Source organism: Amphiura filiformis, chromosome 16 (assembly GCF_039555335.1).
Source record: "Amphiura filiformis chromosome 16, Afil_fr2py, whole genome shotgun sequence".
Taxonomy (NCBI): Eukaryota; Metazoa; Echinodermata; class Ophiuroidea; order Amphilepidida; family Amphiuridae; genus Amphiura; species Amphiura filiformis.
Genome location: NC_092643.1, coordinates 64,439,294 through 64,464,186, shown reverse-complemented (window position 1 = coordinate 64,464,186; position 24,893 = coordinate 64,439,294). Strand labels below are relative to the sequence as shown.

The window sequence follows — 24,893 nt, the reverse complement described above, 5'->3', positions numbered from 1 at the left end:
GTTACACTTGATGCAAGTAATATGATTTGAATTGAGTTTCTGTGTGAAAATTTATTGTCAGTAGTGTGATGTGAGTATGTAATTTCAATATAGAGATTCTGTGTGTAGAGACTTGTCAGTAGATTTTTCCTCTTCCTGTAACACTTGATGTGAGTAATATGCTTTGAGTTTTTTGGGTGATTTTGCCTTCCCCGTAATTTTTTCCTCTTTTTATTATGCGTGATGTGAGTAATGTGATTTTAATTGAGTTTCTGTGTGTAGAGACTTGTCAGTAGATTTTTATTCTTCCTGTTACACTTGATTTTTCACTCTTTCTGTTACACTTGATGTATGCAATGTGATTTGAATTGAGTTTCTGTGTGGAGGCACTTGTCAGTAGATTTGTCCTTTTTCCTCATGCTTTACAAGTATATACAGTGAGTTATGTGATTATAATTGAGTTTGTGTGCAGATACTTGTCAATAAGTTTGTCCTTTTTGTTATGCAGGGCTTGAAAAAAATTACCAGGAAGAAAGCTAAATTACCCCTCGCCAAAATAGCCTGGGGTGTTACAGTTACCTTAACTTGCCCCCTATTTGCATTTGAGTATATTAACCCTTACGTACCAAACATCAAAAAAACTTTACAAAGCAGATATCTGTAAGCATCGGTATCCCACGTGATGTGATTGCTTCATCGTGCTAACAGTCATATGGGCACGGATAGCTTGGCCGCCATGGTAGACCCCCCCAGCAAGGTGTAGCCGTGCACGTATCTGGCACCCGAGGGGTCCTTGGTTCAAAACTGCATATGAGAAAAACAGTTTCATCCTCTTTCTTTCTTTTTTCTTCCTTTTATTCATTCATTCATTCATTCATTACACAATTGTCATAACAGTATAAATACTGAAATGCAACAAATTTGTCAAAAATACTCATTTATAAAAACATTTAATACATTGAAATACAGCAAAATCATTAAGAAAAAGCAATTTACATAGTTAAAACATCCACACATTCATTTTCAACCATTCACCCACATGTACATTCCAAAACACACCTCTGCACCTCGCATCCACTCATCATAAACTATCACTCCCACAAGATCACCCCCACTGATCTTGCACACTGGCACCCACCACATAACACCACACTCATTCCTTCTCCCTAGCCAAAAGAGACCTCTCAGCAGATTGTTTTTGCTATGCTTTGTTCAAAGTTCAGTTTATTTATTTTCCATCACATTAAAAAACATCAAAATATATCAAAATGAAAAAAAAAAAACAGAATGGAGGAGATGCAATGAAAAGTTAATAAACTGTTGCACCCCCTGTACATTGAACAAAATTTGAAGGGGCATTTCATGATCCACAACCTCATTCCCCACTTTTTAAGTTAGGCGGGCAGCCTAACTTATTTCTTTCTTGCCATTTCCTCTTTCTTTCTTCTTTCTCACAATTTGCTACTACTTCCACATCCTTGATCGGATATCGCCCAACCTCAGTCACAAGCAGTATTGGGTAGCTGGCTACAAAAGTTATGGGTTGTTTAACGTCAGAGGTCATCCAAGGGGTCACAGGGGTCAAAAAAGGTCATCTTAACCGAAAATACTCCAATTGAGCTGAAATTTATATGCAATGATCCTTATGACATTCTAAACATGTTAAGAATATTAAAAAATTTATTTAAGGTCATTAATGCTCTGCGTGCTAGCCATGCACTTCAACGGAAAAAGTTGAAGTTTTGAAATATTTTCTCAAAATATCAAGAGCTATCTTAAGAACCACTGAATCAATACTAGGCTTGTTTGTACTCATTTTAATGCATTTTTCATGCTGATTACAAATATGGTCATGAAAATTTACATTTATGAAATTTTTGAATTTTTGATTTTTTTTTTTAACTTGTCGTCTGCAGTCGACACCCGCGTGAAGAGAGTTAAAGGGGAATACTGATGATGGGAACATTATATATCAATGGAAAGCTTGAGAGGCGTAGAATAATATTCAAAATAAATTATGTGTTTTTGTGACCCCTATTAAGAAATATAACGCATTGAAAAGTCAAATTAGGCACCCCCCCAAATGAGGGTCACACAGAGGTCAAATCTGGCCCCTAGAATATGACGTCACGTCATGTAGCCCTGCACGAAATCGATGTGCTTGATCGTGCGTGTGACAGCAGTGTGTTGTACGTTGATTGTATTGTATTGAGGTTGCTGTGCTGTGTTTACAAATCGATCTAAAAAAAGTTTCAGAAGTTTTATTTAACTTTGCAAACTTTCTGTAAACATGGATTCTGACAATGAACAAAACGATTTATGTATGGAGTTGGAGTATGAGAGGGATGAAACTGATAGTGAGACAGAGTCAGAGAGTGAATCGAGCGAAGAAGATGATGGGGAAGTTGGCGAATATGTTGAACTTGAAGATGAAATCGATGATGGCGGACATACGGACGATGAAACAACAGATGATGAGGAGGCCAGAATTAGGGCATGGCAGTATGAGCCAGTACCACAGGGTCAACCAGGAGAAAATGTTGGCGATGGAGGACCAGCACCTGATCCAGAGAGGCTGGAGCATAGGAGATGGTGAGATTTTTAAAATATAAAATCCGAGATGATCGGGGTTTAGTTCTGATTCCCGGCGCCCAAGGCTTACGATCACCCGTTTCCTCCCCGGTAAACTAGCTCTGGGGCTCCGTGCAACATGTGCAAGGCTATGTAGTATGCTATGTGATGTCGATGATTTTACTCATGTTTTGAGCTCGATATTAGCCGTTTTACTCAACCATATTTGTATATGTTTGTTAATTGAATTTTTATAAAAGGTCTACTTTGAAAGCCCAAGCGTAATTGGAATTTTACAACTGAGTTATCTGTCGAAAAGTCGTACTTGAAAGTGGCAGTTTTGCGATGAAATCTGATTCGCCATTGCCGGATGTGGTCGTACTAAAAGTTGACCGTGCAAGTTTATCGCCACAAAAATGTCCATATTATGGGTCGAGTTTTCTTCATATCTCTGATTGTGAGTTGGATGATTATATCACCATCCCTGCAATTCTTGCATGTATTATAAATTAACGTCAAAACTCAAAAATAGCCTGAATGAAATAACAGTAGAGACACCATCAAAGACACCCGCAAAAACATCGTCATCTCCGCTTCAATAAAAACACGCATCACGTTCAATCTTGCTCATCATACATCGTACGTCCTACTATAAAAGCAATAATATGGACACACAAGTCACAAAACCTGAGACGAATAGACGAATAGCTATGTGTGTAGGCCTATATTCGTCTCAGCACAAAACCGAGTGTGAAATTGTCATAAATAACAAAAATCTCTTCATATACTTACCAAGAAATATTTGGAAGCTGTGTCATTTTTAAATTGGGCTTAATTGTTAGCAGGGTTTGTATTGAGAATTTAAATGCTCAATTTTTACAGAGGGGGTGTGGGGGTGTGGGTGGAACGGTGCGGACAAAAAAACCTCACTTTTCAATTTGACCCTATTTTGGTCCAAAATAGTTTTTTCGGGCTATTAAAAAGGAAGAAGCATGGGGCAATTATTGTTTTATCTTTAATTCTATTATGATTTTTAGGGGCGGGGGACGTCCCCATGGAGAAACTTAGTGGGGATGTGTAATTTGTGTCCATTTCCCCTACTGCCGCCACCTATGCCTCGCACAATCTCACAAACATGTGCTGTCCATGTCAATTGTCAAGATGTAAGTTACTGCTCTATGTTCATTTCTATGTTTTATTTCATTTTTTCGACAGGTGTCAGTGTAACAATTGCTATATTGAGCCATCCTTCAATGCAGGTGACTGCAAATGCTGTCGAGAGATACCCCAAGTAGTGGCAGAGGCAGGTCTGCAGGGTTCGTGGTGTATAACGGATTCCGAGGCGTTTGAACCTGCCATACTCCACCCAACTTCACTTTATATTGGGTGGATGGAGTATACATCAAGGTGGCGAAGAGCAGCTGTATCTTTTGCTGATAGGAACAATGAGTAAGTGTACATTCTCGTAACAATTTGCACACATTGGTTTCAAATTATAACTTATCTGCTGCTCAAGGGCGGATTTAGAGGGGGGCGCACCCGGCGCGCGCGCCCCCTCTATTTTTTGCAGATCGGCGCCTGACTATGTGTATTTTTGCAGAGCGGCGCCTGACTTTGTGTGGGCGCAGAGCCGCAGCGGCTGTGCTAATGGCTTGGCGCCCCCTCTATTGAAAATTCCTGGATCCGCCCCTGCTGCTAAAGTTTGAACTCAATTTTCAACTGATACGTATTTTAGACAGTGGCAGTACCAGGGGCTATCATGGACTTTGATCCACCCCAACAAAAAATGCCACTATTTTGGGTACGGAGTTTAGTCTAAAAAAATTGTTTGATTGGCGTAATATAAAAAAAAATAGGGTAGGTCGGTTGACATTTTTTTTATTACTATTATTTTTCCTTTTTGTTTTTAAAATTCTAAAATTTCTTTTTTGCAAAAAATTAAGAAATAATGTCTAGTGTCTGTCGCCAATCAAGCAATTTATTTTTAGACCGTAGGCAAATTTTCCAATTTTGCCTGCCCATCTGGAAAAATTGGCATTTATTCAGAAATGAACAGACAACAATAGTACGGTACTGACAATATATTTGGTTACAGCTAGTATTAAACAAATTTATTTTGCAAATTATATACAATGTAATAAAGACATCAAATACATTGACACTGGGGCTTATGCGGTTTGGAAAAAAGTAAATAAAAAATATAAAAAAACGTAAATTAACACATAAAATTACCCTACCCAAACCAAAACTTCAACCACTAAAACTTCATATCAAAAGTGTTGAAATCAGTGGCGGCGCCAGGAATTGTTTAGGGGGGGGGGCGGGCATAGTGAATTTCGGGGCGGCAAAATCACCCAAAAAAACCCAAGCAAAAGTGGGAATTTTCGCAATTTTGGGTTAACAGGGGGGCAAGAATTCTGACTGGGGAAATTTGCCAATGACCAAATAAACATCTAGATACATAATAAAGTGTGCATATTTTGTTGTTGTTGCAGAAAATACAGATACGTTGGATACAGGAAGTTTGTCCGGTGGTGCTGGGGGTATCTCGGCAAGGACATCAGAGTCCAGCTACCAGCATGTGTACACTCAGCAATTATGCGGGCATACCCTGATGGAAGAAATAACTACAAGGGAACCGTGCTACGCGTTCTAAGACTTTAGATGGCCTACAGATAACATCAGTTCATAGTTCTCATCTGAGATTAATAGTGACATCACTGCAAGTTTTAGATTACTGCTGTGAAATGTGTACATCTACACTCTTCTCGGAATTACCGAATAGTATCTTGTGTATAAAGGCAGCTAAATTAAAAATGCTTATGACTGTTATTGATGTCACTGCCAATCACTACATGTAGGCGAGAACAACTATAGCCTGATGAAATCCAGCATCCTATGGCAAATGTAAATAAATAAGTATAATGGTACCTGTAGTCGGCGAATCTCTTTTTTTAACAGCAACAAACAGACTACTGAACAGAATTTGTCTCCCGGTTCGCCACAGCAAATAGTAATGGAGACAAGTAGAAAAAGTGATCCCATCCTGGAATCAAACCCAGGACCTCAGGATTATAAGACCTGTCCCTTAGTCAAGTGATCAGGCACAGGTCTTGTAAACCTAAGGTCCTGGGTTTGATTCCCAGACAGGATCACTTTTTCTACTAGTTTCCTTCATTATTTGCTACAGAGAACATGGTGAAAAAAAGCTGAATTATATAATTCCCATTGATCATGCCACTGTTTTTCCCAGAATAGATTACTGTGAAGTGGAAATTTTCACATGATTAATTTTTCACACTTTGCCAATTTTGAACTGTTTCCCTTGTTTTTAAATTTGTGATTCTAGGTTTCCTACATTGACCTGAACACAATAGCAATATTATGTTGTTATTTTCACGGTAGCAGCTTGGAATGCGAAAAGTGTAAAAATAAATATAACACAAGAATTTCCACTTTTACAGTACTGTTAATAAATCAAAACTTTGTATGTCTTGAAATATTTTACATTTTTTCAGGTGAATTTCAGTGTTGTACCAAACATATTTTAAGGAGCATGGTCCAATCAGCACCCTGGCCATTCTCATACAGGCCTTCAAATGAGCAATTTCTGTCTTCTACTGGACAAGCCTTTACATGTAAAACTCCCTAGATGGGAGTAGTGCCATGACAATTTATTCAGAAGTGAAAATTGAAATATTGGACCAAGCACCTTTAAATGGCTTCTGATGACTGTTGTGATGAATCTAGATTGTTGATAGTGAAACCAACTGCAAACATGCCGATTTCACCAATACAGGCTTTAACTGTTATGCCTTTTATGATGTTTGATAATTATAGTAACATTTAACATTATTGCGATGGAATATTATGTACAACTCTACACTGAATCATAAAGCCCGGGGAAAGATTGTTCCGAAGAATTTTTTTACATGTTTTTTTGTTTGTTTTCTGAGGTTTTTTTTGTTGAAAAATGGGTCAAAAATGCAATAAAAACCTATTTGAATATTTACTGATTTTGGTTTAAAAGTATGTACCGCTTTACTATGTTACCATTTTCTTCTGAAACAACCTTTTTGGGCTTAAAACTTACTTAAATACTTGTTCACTGTAACAGCAAATAATTAAGTCAAACAAATAAAATATTACGATCTCAAAATGTGTTATGTTTTTCATTTATTGGTTGTACCATGTAACCATGGTTACACTAGTAAACAATCAAGAGATACATGTAGTTCCTTTTCTTTCCAGAACCACTAATTTTCAAAGACGATTAAAACGAGGGGCTAGTGACACAAGGACATAACTCCATTTTTTTACGAAAATGAGATTTTGATACCAAAATGTTCACAAACATGAGCACTTTCCAATAAACACATAGAAGTATCAACATTTAGCACCACATGGAAATCAATGGCTTGACTTGACTACATAATAACTCAATTTTCTCAGAATGGCCAAAATGGAGTTAACGTGTTTGTGTCAATGACCCATTGAAAAACATACAAGAAAATGTATCCTGTACCAAAACCAAAACACATCATGAAGGGCATAGCCAACCCAAGCTCAAGAGAATTGTTGTAATTGAATGGGTGGTACATATTTTTGAGGGGGTATTGTAAGAAGGCCCTATCTGCAATACTAAAAGGATTAATTGCATTGACTAGCTGAAGCAGCCAATTTCTGCATTCTAGATTGTAAATATTGTCACCTGGCAACTATTGCAGATGGGACTTATAATTACCCTCCATAAAACAACATAAACACTGGTATTCTTAATACAACTTCAGCCCAATTTTGCGCACCGATTATACAAAGTCACTTATGTGGTAATGTGTACACATCTTCATCTTCTTATTTTTGAGCAAAGCGTTGATGTTCCTTGTGTTTTCTGATGGCCTCGGCCTTGTCTGGATGTTCATAAGCTGCGCAAAGAGCTGGTTTAGGTTGCAGCTCAACCAGCTCTGCCCGTATCTTCTTCCTTCCACTCACCAGGGTTAACACCTCACTCATCAGTGTATCAACATAATCTGAAAAGCAATATGCAGTGACTTAATCATGAGGTATAAATTAGATCAAGGTGTGGTGTAATAACAGTGGGGGTGATAAGGATGTGCAGAAACATTTTCAGTTTTACAGAACTCCTCACCCAATGACACATTTTTGTTGTTTTCATGTCCCCCAAAATTTCTGATCTCTCGCCGACTGACCCCATTTTTTTTCCAACAAATTTTAAGTTTGTGGACTTTTTTGTATCAACTTTTATATTTTGACCCAAAGATTTTACCCAGTCTTGCGGAAAGACCACCTCATTTGGTAAGATATTTACCAGTCTCACAAAAAGAGGGTTTAGGGGCCTTTTCACCAAAAATCCCCCTACGCTCTCACCGAAAGACACCCAGGGCGCAATAATTGTGTGTACCACTGGTGTGGTGAATAAAGGGGGACAAGATTTCTTGGCATTGTCAAAGTGGGTGATGGACCCTTTTCAGAATTCACCCTTTGTACACATAATTATTGCACAGCCCCAATGGTTACATTTACATGGGCAGGTTTTGGTGAAGGCTTCAACTAGTAAGTAACCCATCATCACAGATTGGATCAGTTACACCTCACCAGCCACCATTTCAGTATACCATATTTTAACACATCCACCATAATACTCACTGTATGTGCATGCTGTCAGCACCTTGTTGACTGTGTAGCATCCTTCCTTAGGTCTTGGGAATGTGATCTTGATGATCGGAGTCCCATCTTTCCTGGTAGCTTGTTTCCGATTGCTATTCTCATTCCAGTGTATAGCTGCCAAGTACAATCTACAAAAATATTAGACAAAAATGAAACAAACATTACAAGTAACAATGTCCAAGGTCTAAATTAATCCACTTTTTGCATACAATTTTTATTTGGGAAAATGGCCACATTTGAAAATTCTGCGTCCCCCACAAAATAATCTTGCATATGGTCTGGTGTATTGCTATCATTTGATATTACACTGGGTTTCAGAGAAGAACGGCAGTCCCTTGCTCAGATTGATGCGAACGCCCTGTTAATGAGCGACCTACGCAGAGCTTTGTGTTCCCTTCAAGAGCGCTGACCTGTGCCGACCAACGTTTTTGACGTGTAATCGCCCAATCAGATTATTGGTCTGTTGTTATGATTGTCAGACGACTGAATCGGCCAATCAGAACCCCACTTCCGTGTCTACGCTCTGCACGCTCTCAAAATATAAACAACTGCCGTTCTTCTCTGACAAAAACTAGTTGAACTCACAAGTGTAAATTTTGAAATATTTATGATTGCTTCCAATACATTGAATAATTACCTGCACTTGATACCTGGATATGAGTATGCCAGCATCTTTGGACACCAGTGGAGGAGGACACTGTGGAATGCCTCCACTTTACTGGTTTGGTCCTTGTGGGACATCTTGGATATATCCTTCAACAAGCGTGTCCTAAGTATAATTTCCGAAAGTTTCTCATACACCTTTGTTCCTAAAATATGGAAAATAAGACACATATTTTGTTAACATTATGATGTAGTAAATTTATTTTTCTCATATCGGTTTAGCGACTTCACAGCAAGTAATACTGGGCAATGAGGTAGAACGGCAATGTGTGCAGATTGTTGTAAATTTTGAATGAAGTTGCAAACAATGAATTCCTGAAGAACCGCAATTGCCCTTTCAGATAAATGCCCATACACAAGCTTTCTACTAGTTTCCTATTACCGTATTGGTCCGAGTATAGTCCCACCCATTTTTTAGGTGAACATTTTTCACAATTGGGGTGGGATTATACTCAATTAAAAAATAAAAAAGTTTTTTTTTTTTAAAGTTTATTTTTTCGGTTTTGAGTGTCCCTGGACCTAGACCTACATGCTAGGATCATTCATGGTTGACATAAAAAAAATTGAATTGAATGCATTTTGAAATCATTAATACATGAATACAAATTATCAATTTTCATATTAAAAATACAAAACATCTTGAATTTTTTTTTCTTTTTTTAGGTCAACCATGAATGATCCTAGCATCTAGGTCTAGGTCCAGGGAAACTCCAAAACCGAAAAAAAAACTTTTTTTTTTTTTTTTTTTTTTTTTTTACAATTTCTGGAATTTTTCAAAATGAGGGTGGGGGGACTATATACTCGAACGTGGGACCATACTCGGGCGAATACGGTATATATATATATATATATATATTTTGACATTGTATCATGACTGTGATGACTCTCAATCGGGTGTGAAAGGTGTTTCCTATAAAATGAAAATTATATGACACTCGATACATACAGTCAGTCTACTCTGAAGTACAAAGTACAGACGCACACATTGTGCCGACTTTGAAGGCACGCATACCTACAGCAGAGACGCAGCACTACGCTCTGTTAACGTGCGAGTTGTCACACTTCAGAGTGAACAAACTGTACTCTGCATTTCATGTCAAGATTTCATGCATAGTTATCATGGGCCAGTATAACTAACCTGCAGTCATCCATTCCCTGTCTGGGTAGTTGGCAGGATGCTCACAAGATGGGTAATGCTCATCATCATGGCCTGTATGAATGTTTCTAATGTGGTTCATCAAGCTCTTGTATTTGGCTACTATCACATCTCCATCCCCATCTTCAGTTGATGTAGCACACCAATACACATGGTTTATGATGGACCTTTTCCAGTCCCCAGCCAACTGACAATCACTTGTTTTTGCCAGTGCCTTGATTTTCTTCTTGATTCCTGTAAATTGAAATTAAAACCTAGTGTTAGTATCAAATTCATCAACAATCCAGTCATGCAATTGCACAGTAAATACTGAGTTTCATATGATATTTTCCGAATACAAACAAGATGATTAATTCATTATTCTTTATTTTAAGTTTCATTATCCGTCAAACTGCATGAATTAAGCGGTCTTCTCACACCAATTTATCTGCAGCAAATTAGGATTATGTGCCCAAATCATTGGGTTTTCCTGCAAAAAACACCCCCAGTAAGAAAAAAAACTCGAACATGGGTGGGTGTTGGGGTTGGTGTGATTTTACAATGCGGGTAGGCAACAGGAAAAACCGTTATAAATCAACTTTGCTTGGCCTTATAATTAAAGACAGAGATAAAAAGAATTTATCGCGTCTGATGTCACTGTCAATTACGATCCTTGATTGGTTTACGCCAGAAAGGAAGACCGATCTATCTGGTGCTGATCGGAGAAAAGGAATAGCAGCAAATGGCGAAAAATTACGTACTTTTACAAGGCAAAAAGCAGCTTTTCTAGGCATTGTGGACATGGTGCCTTCGGTTAAGAAAGTTTCCTACTATAAAGACCTAACTTTTGAGATGGTTTGCATGTCGAAAGGTGCAAAATTAACAATAAGGCGCCCGCTAATAAATCCGTGCTCAGCAAGTCATCATCACGACACTTGTAAACAAACCGCTCGAGTTTGATTGACAGATGACGCCAGACGCGATAAATTCTCTTTATCTTTGTCTTTCATTATAATATTTGTGTTCGGTCATAAAAAGCAGGAAGCAGAGATCCTGACTGTGTTTACCTGTACCCTGCAACTATGCAGTGTATCTAGTTCTACCATGGTTGCTGGCAGATATAAACTTGGAATGTTCTGTCTGACATCAATGCAGAGGCTCGCATGCAGTCATTGGTTGCTGATCAGAGCAGTACTGTTGCAACATTCCAAATTTATTTCTGCCTATGTCCTTTACATATTACAAAGGGAAGTGTAGATTCAGTTATTTCTGAGGCTTTAAAATTCAGTTTTGGAATTAACCCTGAAAATAAAACCGTGTGAAAATTTCACGCAATAATGTATTGCGCAAAATCCACAGCAAACACACGTACATGACATCTTACCTTTCGCTATGTGCCAAATATCATAGCGATGATCTATGTCAGGATAGGTCTCACGAATCCACTTTGCTACAGACATGTGCCGGTCTGTGATAAGGGTCTGGACCTCGATGTCTGCAGCGTTGAGTTTGTCCATTCCACGGCGCAGTCCCTCTAACTCCATTGCATTGGAATTCTTGACTTCGGTGCTCTGTGAAGGGAAAAAATGTAATGTAAAAACTAAATCAGTTACAAAAAATATAATATTTCCAATGAATTCTCTACTTTTGATAAACAAGCTGAATACTATCCTAATTAAAGCGATCATAATCCGCCATCCGGCATCCACAATAATTTACTAGGAATTATTGTGAAAACCCAATTTTCTGTAAAGTATCCATAAATTTTGCAATTTTCAAGTCACTGCTTCATTTATGTGGAACACTGTCCTACCATGAAAGCCAAAGTACCTTGTTGGATTCAGAAAAAAGTACATGTTTATACTTCTAAAGCATTTACCTGCACAAGTTGAACATCTATGACCTTGCTAGTGTCCATGTCCATAAACGTATAGGACCCGTATTTTGCTGAATGACCTGGCGTGTCGGCCCTCATGTCTCCCCCAGCGTTGAGCTGTCCTCCTTCTTCTTTAATCTTGCCATACATGTAACTTTGTTGCCTGTCCCAGACTCTGATAATAGCAGGCTGCAAATACTGTGTTTGGTGCTCTATAAAGGTATTGTTGGAAATCCCTTGCAAGTTAAAGTGCCTAAACACTTTCAACACCTTTGCAGGGCTTGCGCCTGCAAATAGAATTGAAGCTGATAGTAATATATTTCCAGCGTGGAAATCCCCCACCTTTGGTTGTGTATACCATTCATACTTGTCAGTACATTCCCTGCACTCTGCCACAATCTTAAGTTGTGAACCAAAACTCTGTGGGTGTACCTTTTGTACATCGCAGTCCATACCACATGATTTACATTGCTTAAAAAGTTTCACTAACTCAGACTCAAACACAATATATTTCTTTTCTTCTTGCAAATCCCCTGCATATGGTTGCCTGTATATAAAAGGAAAAACAAAACAAAATGTATCATGAGATTTTGATCGCACTTGAAAACATTTAACATAACAAAATATCACACTTTTTAATACTATTTTCCAGTCAGATTTGGCATTTTACTAAAAATTTTGCGGTCGATGGGGGGGGGGGGTACATGCCCCTGTGCCCCTATGATGCTACGCTACTGTCCATATCCAAGCCAGCTTAGAAATAGGATTTTAAATTGGAAATAGAACTGAATATCTCTAACATCCATAGAAGAAAAAAAAATGGTCAAGTAGGCACAATGAGATGAAAGAAGACTGCAACAGGGTACATATAGTACTCTCACACATCATTAGTCGTGACTCACATATCTTCATCATATCCTTCATCGGCAATGTCCTCTTCATCTTCATTTGGCTTGTATGATGGGTCCAGTCTTTCATCGTCAACAATCTCAATGCCATCATCACCTTCATCATCTGCTTCCTCTTCAACGACCTCCTGTGTTGGTTCTTTGTCTGTTTGCGTTGCAACATGCTGTAGTTCAATGCTTCCAGTGGGCCTAGCAGTTCCGTAGGTGATGTCTGTCTGTAAGCCTGCAATTATCATAAATTTAGAATTAAAAAACTCTTCGGGCAGACGATTAAAATTTCACAAAAATCTGAAAAAAATCTAAAGATTCTTTGCCAACTAATTTCTAAAAACGTTCGACCAAATTAATCAATTTTGGCCCAAAATGGCTGATTTTAAATGATTAGAGCAACATTAAAAAAAAAAAAATTCTCCCAAATGCAAATTCTGGGTCGGTCGGGCCCTAAAACAGGATTTATTTCCTGTCAGGTAAAATCATGTGCTTCAAAGTTTCACTATTTTCATACGTTCATATGATGTAGCTTTTTTAACTGAAGTGCAATTTTTTTCTTCCGAAAACTGCAGCAAAAAAAATCAAAAGTGGTAACTTCATCTACATACATGTACATTGCACTGTTTTTGCACACAAATATCAACATTTTCTGAGACATTTTGTCATCTGCTTTGTTTGTGGATTTCTCAACAGAAAAACTAGCAGTTAAGTTTCTCCTGAAAAAGGGTATTATCAGGGCTGTCAACTCTCACGCATTGGCCGTGAATCTCACGCATTGGGTCACTTTCTCACGGTCTCACGCCAAGGTAGTAAAATCTTACGCCCAGGTAAAAAATCTCACGCAAAAAGCTGAAAAATGAGTAAAATCTCACGCATCGTCATCATCTCACCCCCCGCTTTTCAGTCTCGAGCGCCGTGGGTCAAATAATCATCGGTCAATATGAACATTGGTGGCGGCAAATCCTGGTACGCTTCTGTCTCACGCCAAGCATTTCCAAAAAGTTGACAGCCCTGGTATTATTAAAGTATGGTAAATTATGAAAAATAAGTATGATCCAACAAAATTATTAGCTACTGAATGAAGTGGGGGGGGGGGGCTGATGGGTTTGTGTGTACGGTGTATAGTAATTACCTTTGTTATAACCAAACGGCCTCACTTGTAGTCCACATGTTTTGGTCTTTTTCTTCACCTTTACCTGTGATTTGCGGCTGACCATCTGCAAAGTAATGGTTATTTGTAATATGAAATTCTAGAATTTCTATCAAATAATTATATACTGACGGCAACAAATAGATTCAGACAGGGTTTTTTTAGTATGAAATTAAACCACAAAAAACGGCATTTAGTTTTTTACCAAACTGACTTGATTTTACTGACATTTTCAAAATAATTTAAAAAAAATAACATTCGAACATTGTGCTCTGCAACTCCAATGAAAAAGTAACTCCCAATCAAGTGCATATCAAGTGCTGATGAAAGAGTACCTTGTGTTTGGATCAAAAGTTTAAAATCAAAATCATAACAAGTGCATATATCTATTTACTGAAAACAAAATCCAACAGCGCACCTGGTAGGGGATAGACAGAAACCTGCACACAAGTAAGTTACAAGTGGGACGTTTTCACAACTTCAAATAAATAACTTTGGGCGCCCAATTTTTTGTCACCTTGCTACACACTGCCTTTGTGAACCGGCAAAAAAGATTGATCCCAAACAGGTGCATACAAAAAAAATCGCATAGACACAACGATGTACTCACCATTGGGGCAGATTGGATAGCTTTATTATTCTCACGCTCTCTCCTTGCCATTTCTTCAGCACGCTTTTCTTCTTCTTTCTTTTTAAACTCCTCTTCTATTCTCCTTACTTCCTGGCGAACAACAAAAGCAAAGCAAAAAAAATCATGTAAAAACATACCAAATGTACAGAATGTGACAGCACTTTTATTTCAAGAACCTATTTCCCTTTTGCTGATCAAAAGTTGGAAAATGGCTCAGGCATATATAAATCATTATCATCGTTATATCATGCTGGTCGCTAGCCTGGAGAACTGGAGAGCTTTATAATACGGTACCGTAAAATGGGGTAACTTTGGGCACTTTTCAGAGTTTTTAAACCACTGCTTCCAAACAAAACCAATTATATTTCAAATTAACTCTTTTTTGTGACATTAGGGTTCCCTTCTACACCTTGAAGTTGAAAAAGATATTTTTTAATAATTTTGTAAGGGTGCCCTAGGGGTTCAAAATGACCTGACCAAAGTTACCCCGCCTTTGGGGCAACTTTGGTCACAGTATTACATTCCATGAAGGAAAAAAATCAAAAAATTGATCTTCGCTGAATATGGGCAAGTTGTTGTTTTTGTGACATTTGACACCTTGCAAAATTAATCAAACACACATTTTTGCTCACAAATATCGATTTATATTTTTTCTGCAAAAAATGTAAAAAAATGCTGATTTTTGGTCAAAAATCCCGCTTTTTTCGTAAATTTCAAAGAAATTACACATGAGCGACTATTATTTCTTCCAAACATATTTGAACAAATTGACACCAAATATGACTAAAAACAATATTGCTGTACTGAAAATATGACCATTTAAAAAATATATTTGACCGACCAAAGTTACCCCGCTGACCGAAGTTACCCCATTTTACGGTACGTCGGTCCGTATTTTTATTTTTTAATTTCTGTCTGGGCCTACTTTTAAAAACAATCTCTTCTGTAAAATCACTTTCGGGGGCTACTGTCGGGATTTCGCAATGGCCTGAAAAGCTGTACCCCGTCTATTTTGAGCTGCTTTCCCCAATTCACCAGTTGTAAATACCCCAGGGCTTTAAAAGCACTTGCATGGCTCCTGGAAAAATATTTTGATGCCGCCATTGATTTTAAGCCCTGACCAGAGGCAATTTGTCAGACTTGGGGCATCTTTGCCTTCAAAGGGATAGGTCCAATTAGACCCTTTTTATAAAGGTATGGTATAAAATGAGTTGATAATAAAAAAAAAATTACCTGTTGTCGTAAATATCCTGAACGACGCCTCTTCCTTTTCTCAGACCCGGTATCATCATCATGTTCTCCGATTAAAGGAATAGGCACATTATCAATTGACATGGGTTCAGGCGTAGCTGTCATCACACTTCTGGCATTTCGTTTTCGACTACTATGAGGGGTGGTATGTATAGGAATGGGTGTTATCATAGGCATACATGTTGTAGCTGTCATCACAGTTGTGCTTCGACTAGGGGTGGTGGTAGTTGAGCACGGAAAGCCGGGTGGAGATCCAATTCTTGCTGAGGTGGTTGTGATGGTAGTTGTTACTGTTGATGTTGGTGCTGATGGTGTAAGTACCTCAGTCTCTGGCCTGATGAACCAATCAGGTGGAAATGGCTGCAGTGCCTTCTTGATATGTGGAATGGCACTGGGAAGTAGTTTTGGTGGCAGCTTCCTTAGCCTTAGTCTGTACTGTCTAAGTTGGGATTGATCATACTGTTCTCGATCAAAGTGTCCGCTACATACATGCACACGTTTCCTTTCGTTTGCTTTGAACCCTACTAAAGTACACTGGATAAACCTTATCCATCCACTCCTAGTTGTACCAGTTTTCGGCATTTCATGGATGCTGAACCCATCGTATATGGTATTGCTGCATCCTCCCAATACACACCTGCATCCTCCCTTTGTTGACTTTGGTTTCTTGTCAGATCCCCCTTCCTCGGCCATGCCCAGCAGAAATACGTTCAATCAAGAGAAACTCAAGCAAACAATTACAGTATAAAATATATCAGGTAATTCTATGAAGCTTCTAAAAATCCAGCACGATATCGATATCGAGCGTTCCGAATTCCATGAAAATGGACGCGGTAGTATTTATAGAACGTGTTGAAACTCCTCGACAAAACAAAAGCATTTCGGTATTCGGCATATCGGGCGGTACATGTTGTGTTTTTGTCGCAAATTAACTTGGAATAAATACTTCAAGGAAATTAAATCAAAAGTGACTCTCAAATTGATGAAATATGAGTTGATTTTAAATGCAATTTCTTTCTTACTAGTAAAAACATCGCTCATCCGGGCATCCAACACGCCAAGATCTGGTGCCACATGAATGGTCAACTATCGCCGAGATGGCCCGTGCCGCGAAATTCAAGTATCGCTAGCTGCACCAAAACAATGTAAACACGAACAGAAACGCTCCGTGTTTTGTGATCAAAATGATATTGGTTTTAAAAATAGTTGGAGTTCTTTGATTTAATATATAATTAGTTTATGGTTAACACTTTTTTGTGCATTTTATGGTATTAATATGAATATAAATTGGAATGTTGGTCTTCAAACGGATGACTGACTGTAGTATGTACCGTGTGTTCATTCGACCTGTCTAGATAAGTCGTCGCTGATGATGATCAATATCGCTGCAATTTACAGTTTAGTTGGTATATTGTACTAAAATGACCACATGTACATGCAAAAGAGTATTTAAATATGTGTTTATTTGGATATTTTCATTAATAATGAACTGCCACATTGCAAAAAATGGAATAAACAACACTCTAAAATTACACCGAATTCGCTATGCTTCATGTTGTTACCATCATTTCCGGGTTTGCCATTCTACATTACGTGACGTCACAAGGTCAGTACCTCGATTTTGAGGAAGACAACTTCCGGTTGCCGTAGTCATCAAATGGAAGTTTTATTTCAGTTATTTCTCCTTTACGGAGCTTCAAAATGGATATTAATCGACAGATTCGTGTTCATGGACTTCTAAGCTTTCTTTTGATATATAATTTGGCTAGATTATTTCTCCCTTCAGTATTCCCCTTTAAGGGGTCAAAGGTCAAGTTTTTCAAAATGCTTCAATTGAGCTGAAATTTAAATGCAATGATCCTTATGACATCCTAAACATTTTAAAAATATTTTAAAATTCATTTAAGGTCATTAAGGGTCATAAAGGGGTCAAAGGTCAAGTTATTTAAAATGCTCCAATTGAGCTGAAATTTAAATGCAATGATCCTTATGACATTCTAAACATTTTGAAAATATTTCAAAATTCATTTAAGGTCATTAAGGGTCATAAATGGGTCAAAGGTCAAGTTTTTTAAAATGCTCCAATTGAGCTGAAATTTAAATGCAATGATCCTGATGACATTCTAAACATGTTTAAAATATTTCAAAATTCATTTAAGGTCATTACGGGGTCATAAATGGGTCAAAGGTCAAGTTTTTTTAAATGCTCCAATTGAGCTGAAATTTAAATGCAATGATCCTTATGACATTCTCAACATGTTTTAAATATTTTGAAATTCATTTAAGATCATTAAGGGTGTCATGCAAAGGTCAAAAGTCAATTTTTCAAAATGCCAGCTTTCCACGATCAAGGTAGGCTATATTAAAACGGCCATTAATGAAAATTAAAAAAAATCATTATTATTAAAATTAATCTTATCCAGCACAGTATTGCTGCTTGATCAGATCATCACAGTCATCCGCCTAACTTCCCTCGTGCCCTTGCAAAGGGCACAGTTGCTCTAGTTTTTTTTTCTTCAAAAAAGCTCTGGCTACATAATGTATAAAACAGTATATTGCAGATTAATTCTTTTAGCAAAGATATCGCAAAATTTGAAGTACATTCTGGTGTACCAGAAAAAAATTCTTATTGTATGGAGCAGTGTAATACACACAATCATGCATAACTCCCAAATGCAAAATCGTAATCAACTGAAATTTTGGAAATAGGCTTTTTTCGTGGATATCTACTGAAAAATAGCATAAAAAGAGGATGCTAGGATCACAAAATACTCCTTAAAGCCTTAATGTACGATCTCTTTTCAGAATTTACCTTTATTTTTTTCAAACCCGATTTTGTGGCATATTTGTAATACTTACACATGTTCTAACTTAAATCTATGAGCAAACTGTCAAATTAAGCCCTATTTGTAGTAAAACGGGATGATTTTCTGTTGGTCCGACATAAAATCATAATTTTTTTAGATTATGATTTTATGTCGGCCACGATCGCAAACCTACAAAACTAGTTTGGTTACGCTCCCTCCACATGTGCATATTACAATGATATGGAATCACAATCACAATATGGTATGTGAAGACTTGATTTGTCTCTTCATTTTGAAGGCACTGCAAAGCAAATAAATTCATGGTTTTACTAACATTAATTTCATTTTCATCATAAAAATTTTATTCAAATATTGTCATCACAGTATAAAAACCGAATTGCAACAATTTTACATACAAATTCAACAACACAATTTAATAATCATATAAACGATACGAGAAAAATATCAAAAGAGCATTGACCAGTACATAGGCCCCATACATTCATACAGACCCCCACACACACTCAAGCATCCCACATACATCCCACCCACACCCCCTACTGACCCCTACTTCATCACACACACACTGAAACCTGTGACCCTTAAAAGCCCACCCTCACACTAGTCACACACACCCCTACACAAGCCAAAATAAAAAACAGAATCCTGCAACTACTTAAAAAAGACATAGACAAGGATATTGCACTTGATATAATAAACAGCATGAAATGCGCTAGAACAAAGCAATTTAAAAACACCCCCTTAAAAACATAACAATTAGGGAACAAACCAAAAGTTCACTGATGTTCTATCATGAGGAGGCTGACCACTTCCTCCCTTTCCTGTAATGGAAGTATATGAAATGTTGAAAATTCAAACCCGAGAGTTGAACTTTGATTGATATTTTTAACTTTGACCGATATTTTAACTATTTTTTAAATCAGAACCATTTGTCCCCCTTCTGGTTTATTCCCTTATTTGCTCTTTCCTAATTTAATTTCCAGAGGCATCTATCAGATTGCAGTACCAAACAAGTATATGCTGGGAGCTGACAATCAAGCTAGTGTTTCATCCTTTCTTGGAGGAAAACTTGACAATTTTCTCACGTATCTCAACATTGTCCTCAGAAGGTGAGCTAAATCATAATTGTTGCGATTCTAAATTTGATCAACCAGTCCATTTTTAACTGCCCAGGTCAACATCCCAGTAAAGCTGAATTTATACTCGATTGCCGTGAATCGCTTTTGGAAAGCTGTGCTGGTTCTATCCATCAATACATCTGTCCTCCTCTCACAAGCCTGCCCTGTGCTGGTTCTATCCATCACTACATCTGACCTCCTCCCACAAGCCTGTCCTGTCCTGGTTCTATCCATCAATACATCTGACCTCCTCCCACAAGCCTGCACTGTGCTGGTTCTATCCATCAATACATCTGACCTCCTCCCACAAGCCTGTCCTGTGCTGGTTCTATCCATCAATACATCTGACCTCCTCCCACAAGCCTGTCCTGTGCTGGTTCTATCCATCAATACATCTGACCTCCTCCCACAAGCCTGCCCTGTGCTGGTTCTATCCATCACTACATCTGACCTCCTCCCACAAGCCTGTCCTGTCCTGGTTCTATCCATCAATACATCTGACCTCCTCCCACAAGCCTGCACTGTGCTGGTTCTATCCATCAATACATCTGACCTCCTCCCACAAACCTGTCCTGTCCTGGTTCTATCCATCAATACATCTGACCTCCTCCCACAAGTCTGCCCTGTGCTGGTTCTATCCATCAATACATCTGACCTCCTCCCACAAGCCTGTCCTGTGCTGGTTCTATCCATCAATACATCTGACCTCCTCCCACAAGCCTGTCCTGTGCTGGTTCTATCCATCAATACATCTGACCTCCTCCCACAAGCCTGCCCTGTGCTGGTTCTATCCATCAATACATCTGACCTCCTCCCACAAGCCTGCCCTGTGCTGGTTCTATCCATCAATACACCTGACCTCCTCCCATAAGCCTGCCCTGTGCTGGTTCTATCCATCAATACATCTGACCTCCTCCCACAAGCCTGCCCTGTGCTGGTTCTATCCATCAATACATCTGACCTCCTCCCACAAGCCTGCCCTGTGCTGGTTCTATCCATCAATACATCTGACCTCCTCCCACAAGCCTGCCCTGTGCTGGTTCTATCCATCACTACATCTGACCCCTTCCCACAAGCCTGCACTGTGCTGGTTCTATCCATCAATACATCTGACCTCCTCCCACAAGCCTGCCCTGTGCTGGTTCTATCCATCAATACATCTGACCTCCTCCCACAAGCCTGCCCTGTGCTGGTTCTATCCATCAATACATCTGACCTCCTCCCACAAGCCTGCCCTGTGCTGGTTCTATCCATCACTACATCTGACCTCCTCCCACAAGCCTGCCCTGTGCTGGTTCTATCCATCAATACATCTGACCTACTCTCACAAGCCTGAACTGCTGGTTCTGTCCATCTATACATCTGACCTCCTCCCACAAGCCTGCCCTGTGCTGGTTCTATCCATCAATACATCTGACCTCCTCCCACAAGCCTGCCCTGTGCTGGTTCTATCCATCAATACATCTGACCTCCTCCCACAAGCCTGCCCTGTGCTGGTTCTATCCATCACTACATCTGACCTCCTCCCACAAGCCTGCCCTGTGCTGGTTCTATCCATCAATACATCTGACCTACTCTCACAAGCCTGCACTGCTGGTTCTGTCCATCTATACATCTGACCTCCTCCCACAAGCCTGCCCTGTGCTGGTTCTATCCATCAATACATCTGACCTCCTCCCACAAGCCTGCCCTGTGCTGGTTCTATCCATCTATACATCTGACCTCCTCCCACAACCCTGCCCTGTGCTGGTTCTATCCATCAATACATCTGACCTCCTCCCACAAGCCTGCCCTGTGCTGGTTCTATCCATCAATACATCTGACCTCCTCCCACAAGCCTGCCCTGTGCTGGTTCTATCCATCACTACATCTGACCTCCTCCCACAAGCCTGCCCTGTGCTGGTTCTATCCATCAATACATCTGACCTACTCTCACAAGCCTGCACTGCTGGTTCTGTCCATCTATACATCTGACCTCCTCCCACAAGCCTGCCCTGTGCTGGTTCTATCCATCAATACATCTGACCTCCTCCCACAAGCCTGCCCTGTGCTGGTTCTATCCATCAATACATCTGACCTCCTCCCACAAGCCTGCCCTGTGCTGGTTCTATCCATCTATACATCTGACCTCCTCCCACAAGCCTGCCCTGTGCTGGTTCTATCCATCAATACATCTGACCTCTTCCCACATGCCTGCCCTGTGCTGGTTCTATCCATCAATACATCTGACCTCCTCCCACAAGCCTGCCCTGTGCTGGTTCTATCCATCAATACATCTGACCTCCTCCCACAAGCCTGCCCTCTGCTGGTTCTATCCATCACTACATCTGACCTCTTCCCACAAGCCTGCCTTGTGCTGGTTCTATCCATCACTACATCTGACCTCCTCCCACAAGCCTGCCCTGTGCTGGTTCTATCCATCACTACATCTGACCTCCTCTCACAAGCCTGCCTTGTGCTGGTTCTATCCATCACTACATCTGACCTCCTCCCACAAGCCTGCCCTGTGCTGGTTCTATCCATCAATACATCTGACCTCTTCCCAATTCCCACAAGCCTGCCCTGTGCTGGTTCTATCCATCAATACATCTGACCTCCTCCCACAAGCCTGCCCTGTGCTGGTTCTATCCATCAATACATCTGACCTCCTCCCACAAGCCTGCCCTCTGCTGGTTCTATCCATCACTACATCTGACCTCTTCCCACAAGCCTGCCTTGTGCTGGTTCTATCCATCACTACATCTGACCTCCTCCCACAAGCCTGCCCTGTGCTGGTTCTATCCATCAATACATCTGACCTACTCTCACAAGCCTGCACTGCTGGTTCTGTCCATCTATACATCTGACCTCCTCCCACAAGCCTGCCCTGTGCTGGTTCTATCCATCAATACATCTGACCTCCTCCCACAAGCCTGCCCTGTGCTGGTTCTATCCATCTATACATCTGACCTCCTCCCACAAGCCTGCCCTGTGCTGGTTCTATCCATCAATACATCTGACCTCTTCCCACATGCCTGCCCTGTGCTGGTTCTATCCATCAATACATCTGACCTCTTCCCAATTCCCACAAGCCTGCCCTGTGCTGGTTCTATCCATCAATACATCTGACCTCCTCCCACAAGCCTGCCCTGTGCTGGTTCTATCCATCAATACATCTGACCTCCTCCCACAAGCCTGCCCTGTGCTGGTTCTATCCATCAATACACCTGACCTCCTCCCACAAGCCTGCCCTCTGCTGGTTCTATCCATCAATACATCTGACCTCCTCCCACAAGCCTGCCCTGTGCTGGTTCTATCCATCAATACATCTGACCTCTTCCCACAAGCCTGCCCTGTGCTGGTTCTATCCATCAATACATCTGACCTCCTCCCACAAGCCTGCCCTGTGCTGGTTCTATCCATCAATACATCTGACCTCTTCCCACAAGCCTGCCCTGTGCTGGTTCTATCCATCAATACATCTGACCTCCTCCCACAAGCCTGCCCTGTGCTGGTTCTATCCATCTATACATCTGACCTCCTCCCACAAGCCTGCCCTGTGCTGGTTCTATCCATCAATACATCTGACCTCTTCCCACAAGCCTGCCCTGTGCTGATTCTATCCATCAATACATCTGACCTCTTCCCAATTCCCACAAGCCTGCACTGTGCTGGTTCTATTCATGGTGTTGAAACTGCGTTGAAAAATTCACAATCAGCATCTTGCCCTGTTCACAAACTGCAACACCCCTTGATAGCGCTTGTGAAGCAAGATTCTCATAGATTTTTTAGCCTATACACACCAAGTTAATAGGAAAAAATCTTTAAGATTATCCTAAAATGAACATTGCCAGCATCCAAATGGATTCTTGCAATAAGGTAAAGTTCTACCCTTGGCGGTACTCAGAAACATATTGTAGTATAGTTTGCATCAATGAACAAAGATGATAAAGGGTGTGGGACTGGGTACAATCTGATGAGATTCTGCAGGAGAGACAATTTAGCCACCCCCGTTTCAGTTCGGGTATGGCAAGCCCAATACTCAGCAATTGGAAAAACTTGCTGCTGTTTTTCAAAGTTACACTTTTTATCAAGTGATAGGCCTTTGAAGGCCTATATGCCTTTGAAGGCCTATATGCCTTTGAAGGCCTATATGCCTTTGAAGGCCTATATGCCTTTGAAGGCCTATATGATAGGCCTTTGAAGGCCTATTATGATGATACACACAAAAAAGCTCAAAAACTTCAATTAGAAAAACTGGTTTAATGTAGGAAACAGTTTTGAAAATACTTAGTTTATCATAATCTGAAAAAGTTTTTCTGATAAACATTGCTTTTCTAAGAAACTGTTTTCCTAATAAACCTTGTTTTTCTGATAAACTTTGTTCTTGTGATAAACGGCATTTCTAATATTTTGTTTTTCTGATATAACATATATTTTTAACTGAATTTCATGCAGTAAACAATGTTTTGCATAATTTGAAACATCTAACAAAGATGATGATCACAATGTACACCAACCAACTGTTGGCCGGATAAGTGAAAAATCCGGATAAGTGAATTACATAATTCTGCATTGAATGTCTGAATGCTAACATTGAGACAGCAAAAGGTTGCACTCAAAATGGGGCAATATTGAGTGCTTATGCTTTTGTCTTCCTAAATGCTTTCAGTGCATGAAATCAAGCTCTCAAAGCATTAAAAACATGTTTTTCTATGAAGATCACATGCATCTCTGGATAACATATCTCATATAAAAGAGTTCTGGATAAGAGAATGTTGGACTGAGTATTCTAAATGACAATACTTACTATATTATAGCAGGATATTTTACCAGTATCAATATTTTATGAGTTTACTGTTCTGAAGAATTTCCATTTTGAGCATCACTTACCTTCTTCATTTGTGCATCCTGTTCATAGAAGGCATAATATGTGTTCAGGCCCATAGCTAGGAGGCCTAGGGGGTGTCTTCCTGGTCAAGGGGAATGTGCATGTGCCACGGTTTTGTGGTACATTTTCAGCAAGATTTTGGTATATCAATGGATGGGTTTCAGTGGAGACCAATGCGCCCAATTGGGCACATTTGGGTATTTGGGCAAAAGTGCAAATTTGGGTGCTTTTTGT

The 24,893-nt window shown here is 39.6% G+C and overlaps 2 protein-coding genes across 3 annotated transcripts; one reads left to right on the top strand and one right to left on the bottom strand.

Moving 5' to 3' along the window:
* The first annotated feature begins 2,178 nt into the window (after positions 1–2,178).
* On the top strand, positions 2,179–5,214 carry LOC140136347 (uncharacterized). Its single transcript, XM_072158078.1, has 3 exons — positions 2,179–2,571; positions 3,766–3,999; positions 5,046–5,214. The coding sequence occupies exons 1-3, from the start codon at positions 2,270–2,272 to the stop codon at positions 5,212–5,214; spliced, it is 705 nt and encodes a 234-aa protein (XP_072014179.1). The 5' UTR covers positions 2,179–2,269.
* A 1,469-nt stretch (positions 5,215–6,683) lies between these two features.
* Positions 6,684–17,600, bottom strand: LOC140136346 (uncharacterized). Of its 2 annotated transcripts, XM_072158077.1 has the most exons (11): positions 17,406–17,417; positions 15,826–16,567; positions 14,572–14,682; positions 13,944–14,028; positions 12,815–13,043; positions 11,916–12,459; positions 11,421–11,607; positions 10,040–10,291; positions 8,876–9,047; positions 8,218–8,366; positions 6,684–7,580 (listed from the first exon to the last, which is right to left on the bottom strand). In XM_072158077.1, the coding sequence occupies exons 2-11, from the start codon at positions 16,534–16,536 to the stop codon at positions 7,405–7,407; spliced, it is 2,616 nt and encodes an 871-aa protein (XP_072014178.1). In that variant the 5' UTR covers positions 16,537–16,567; positions 17,406–17,417; the 3' UTR covers positions 6,684–7,404. The 2 variants fall into 2 exon arrangements, with proteins under 2 accessions (XP_072014178.1, XP_072014176.1); XM_072158075.1 differs by having other exon boundaries at positions 15,826–17,600.
* Between the last annotated feature and the right edge of the window lie 7,293 nt (positions 17,601–24,893).

Bases quoted from the DNA above. Each gene is read 5' to 3' on its own strand.
- LOC140136347 (XM_072158078.1), top strand. From the start codon at position 2,270: ATGGATTCTGACAATGAACAAAACGATTTATGTATGGAGTTGGAGTAT. The intron at 2,572-3,765 runs GTGAGATTTTTA...TTTTTTCGACAG, and splicing joins AGGCTGGAGCATAGGAGATG to GTGTCAGTGTAACAATTGCT. The intron at 4,000-5,045 runs GTAAGTGTACAT...TTGTTGTTGCAG, and splicing joins TTTGCTGATAGGAACAATGA to AAAATACAGATACGTTGGAT.
- LOC140136346 (XM_072158075.1), bottom strand. From the start codon at position 16,536: ATGGCCGAGGAAGGGGGATCTGACAAGAAACCAAAGTCAACAAAGGGA. The intron at 11,608-11,915 runs GTAAATGCTTTA...TTCCCTTCACAG, and splicing joins TAGATGTTCAACTTGTGCAG to AGCACCGAAGTCAAGAATTC. The intron at 8,367-8,875 runs GTAATTATTCAA...ATATTTTTGTAG, and splicing joins TATCCAGGTATCAAGTGCAG to ATTGTACTTGGCAGCTATAC.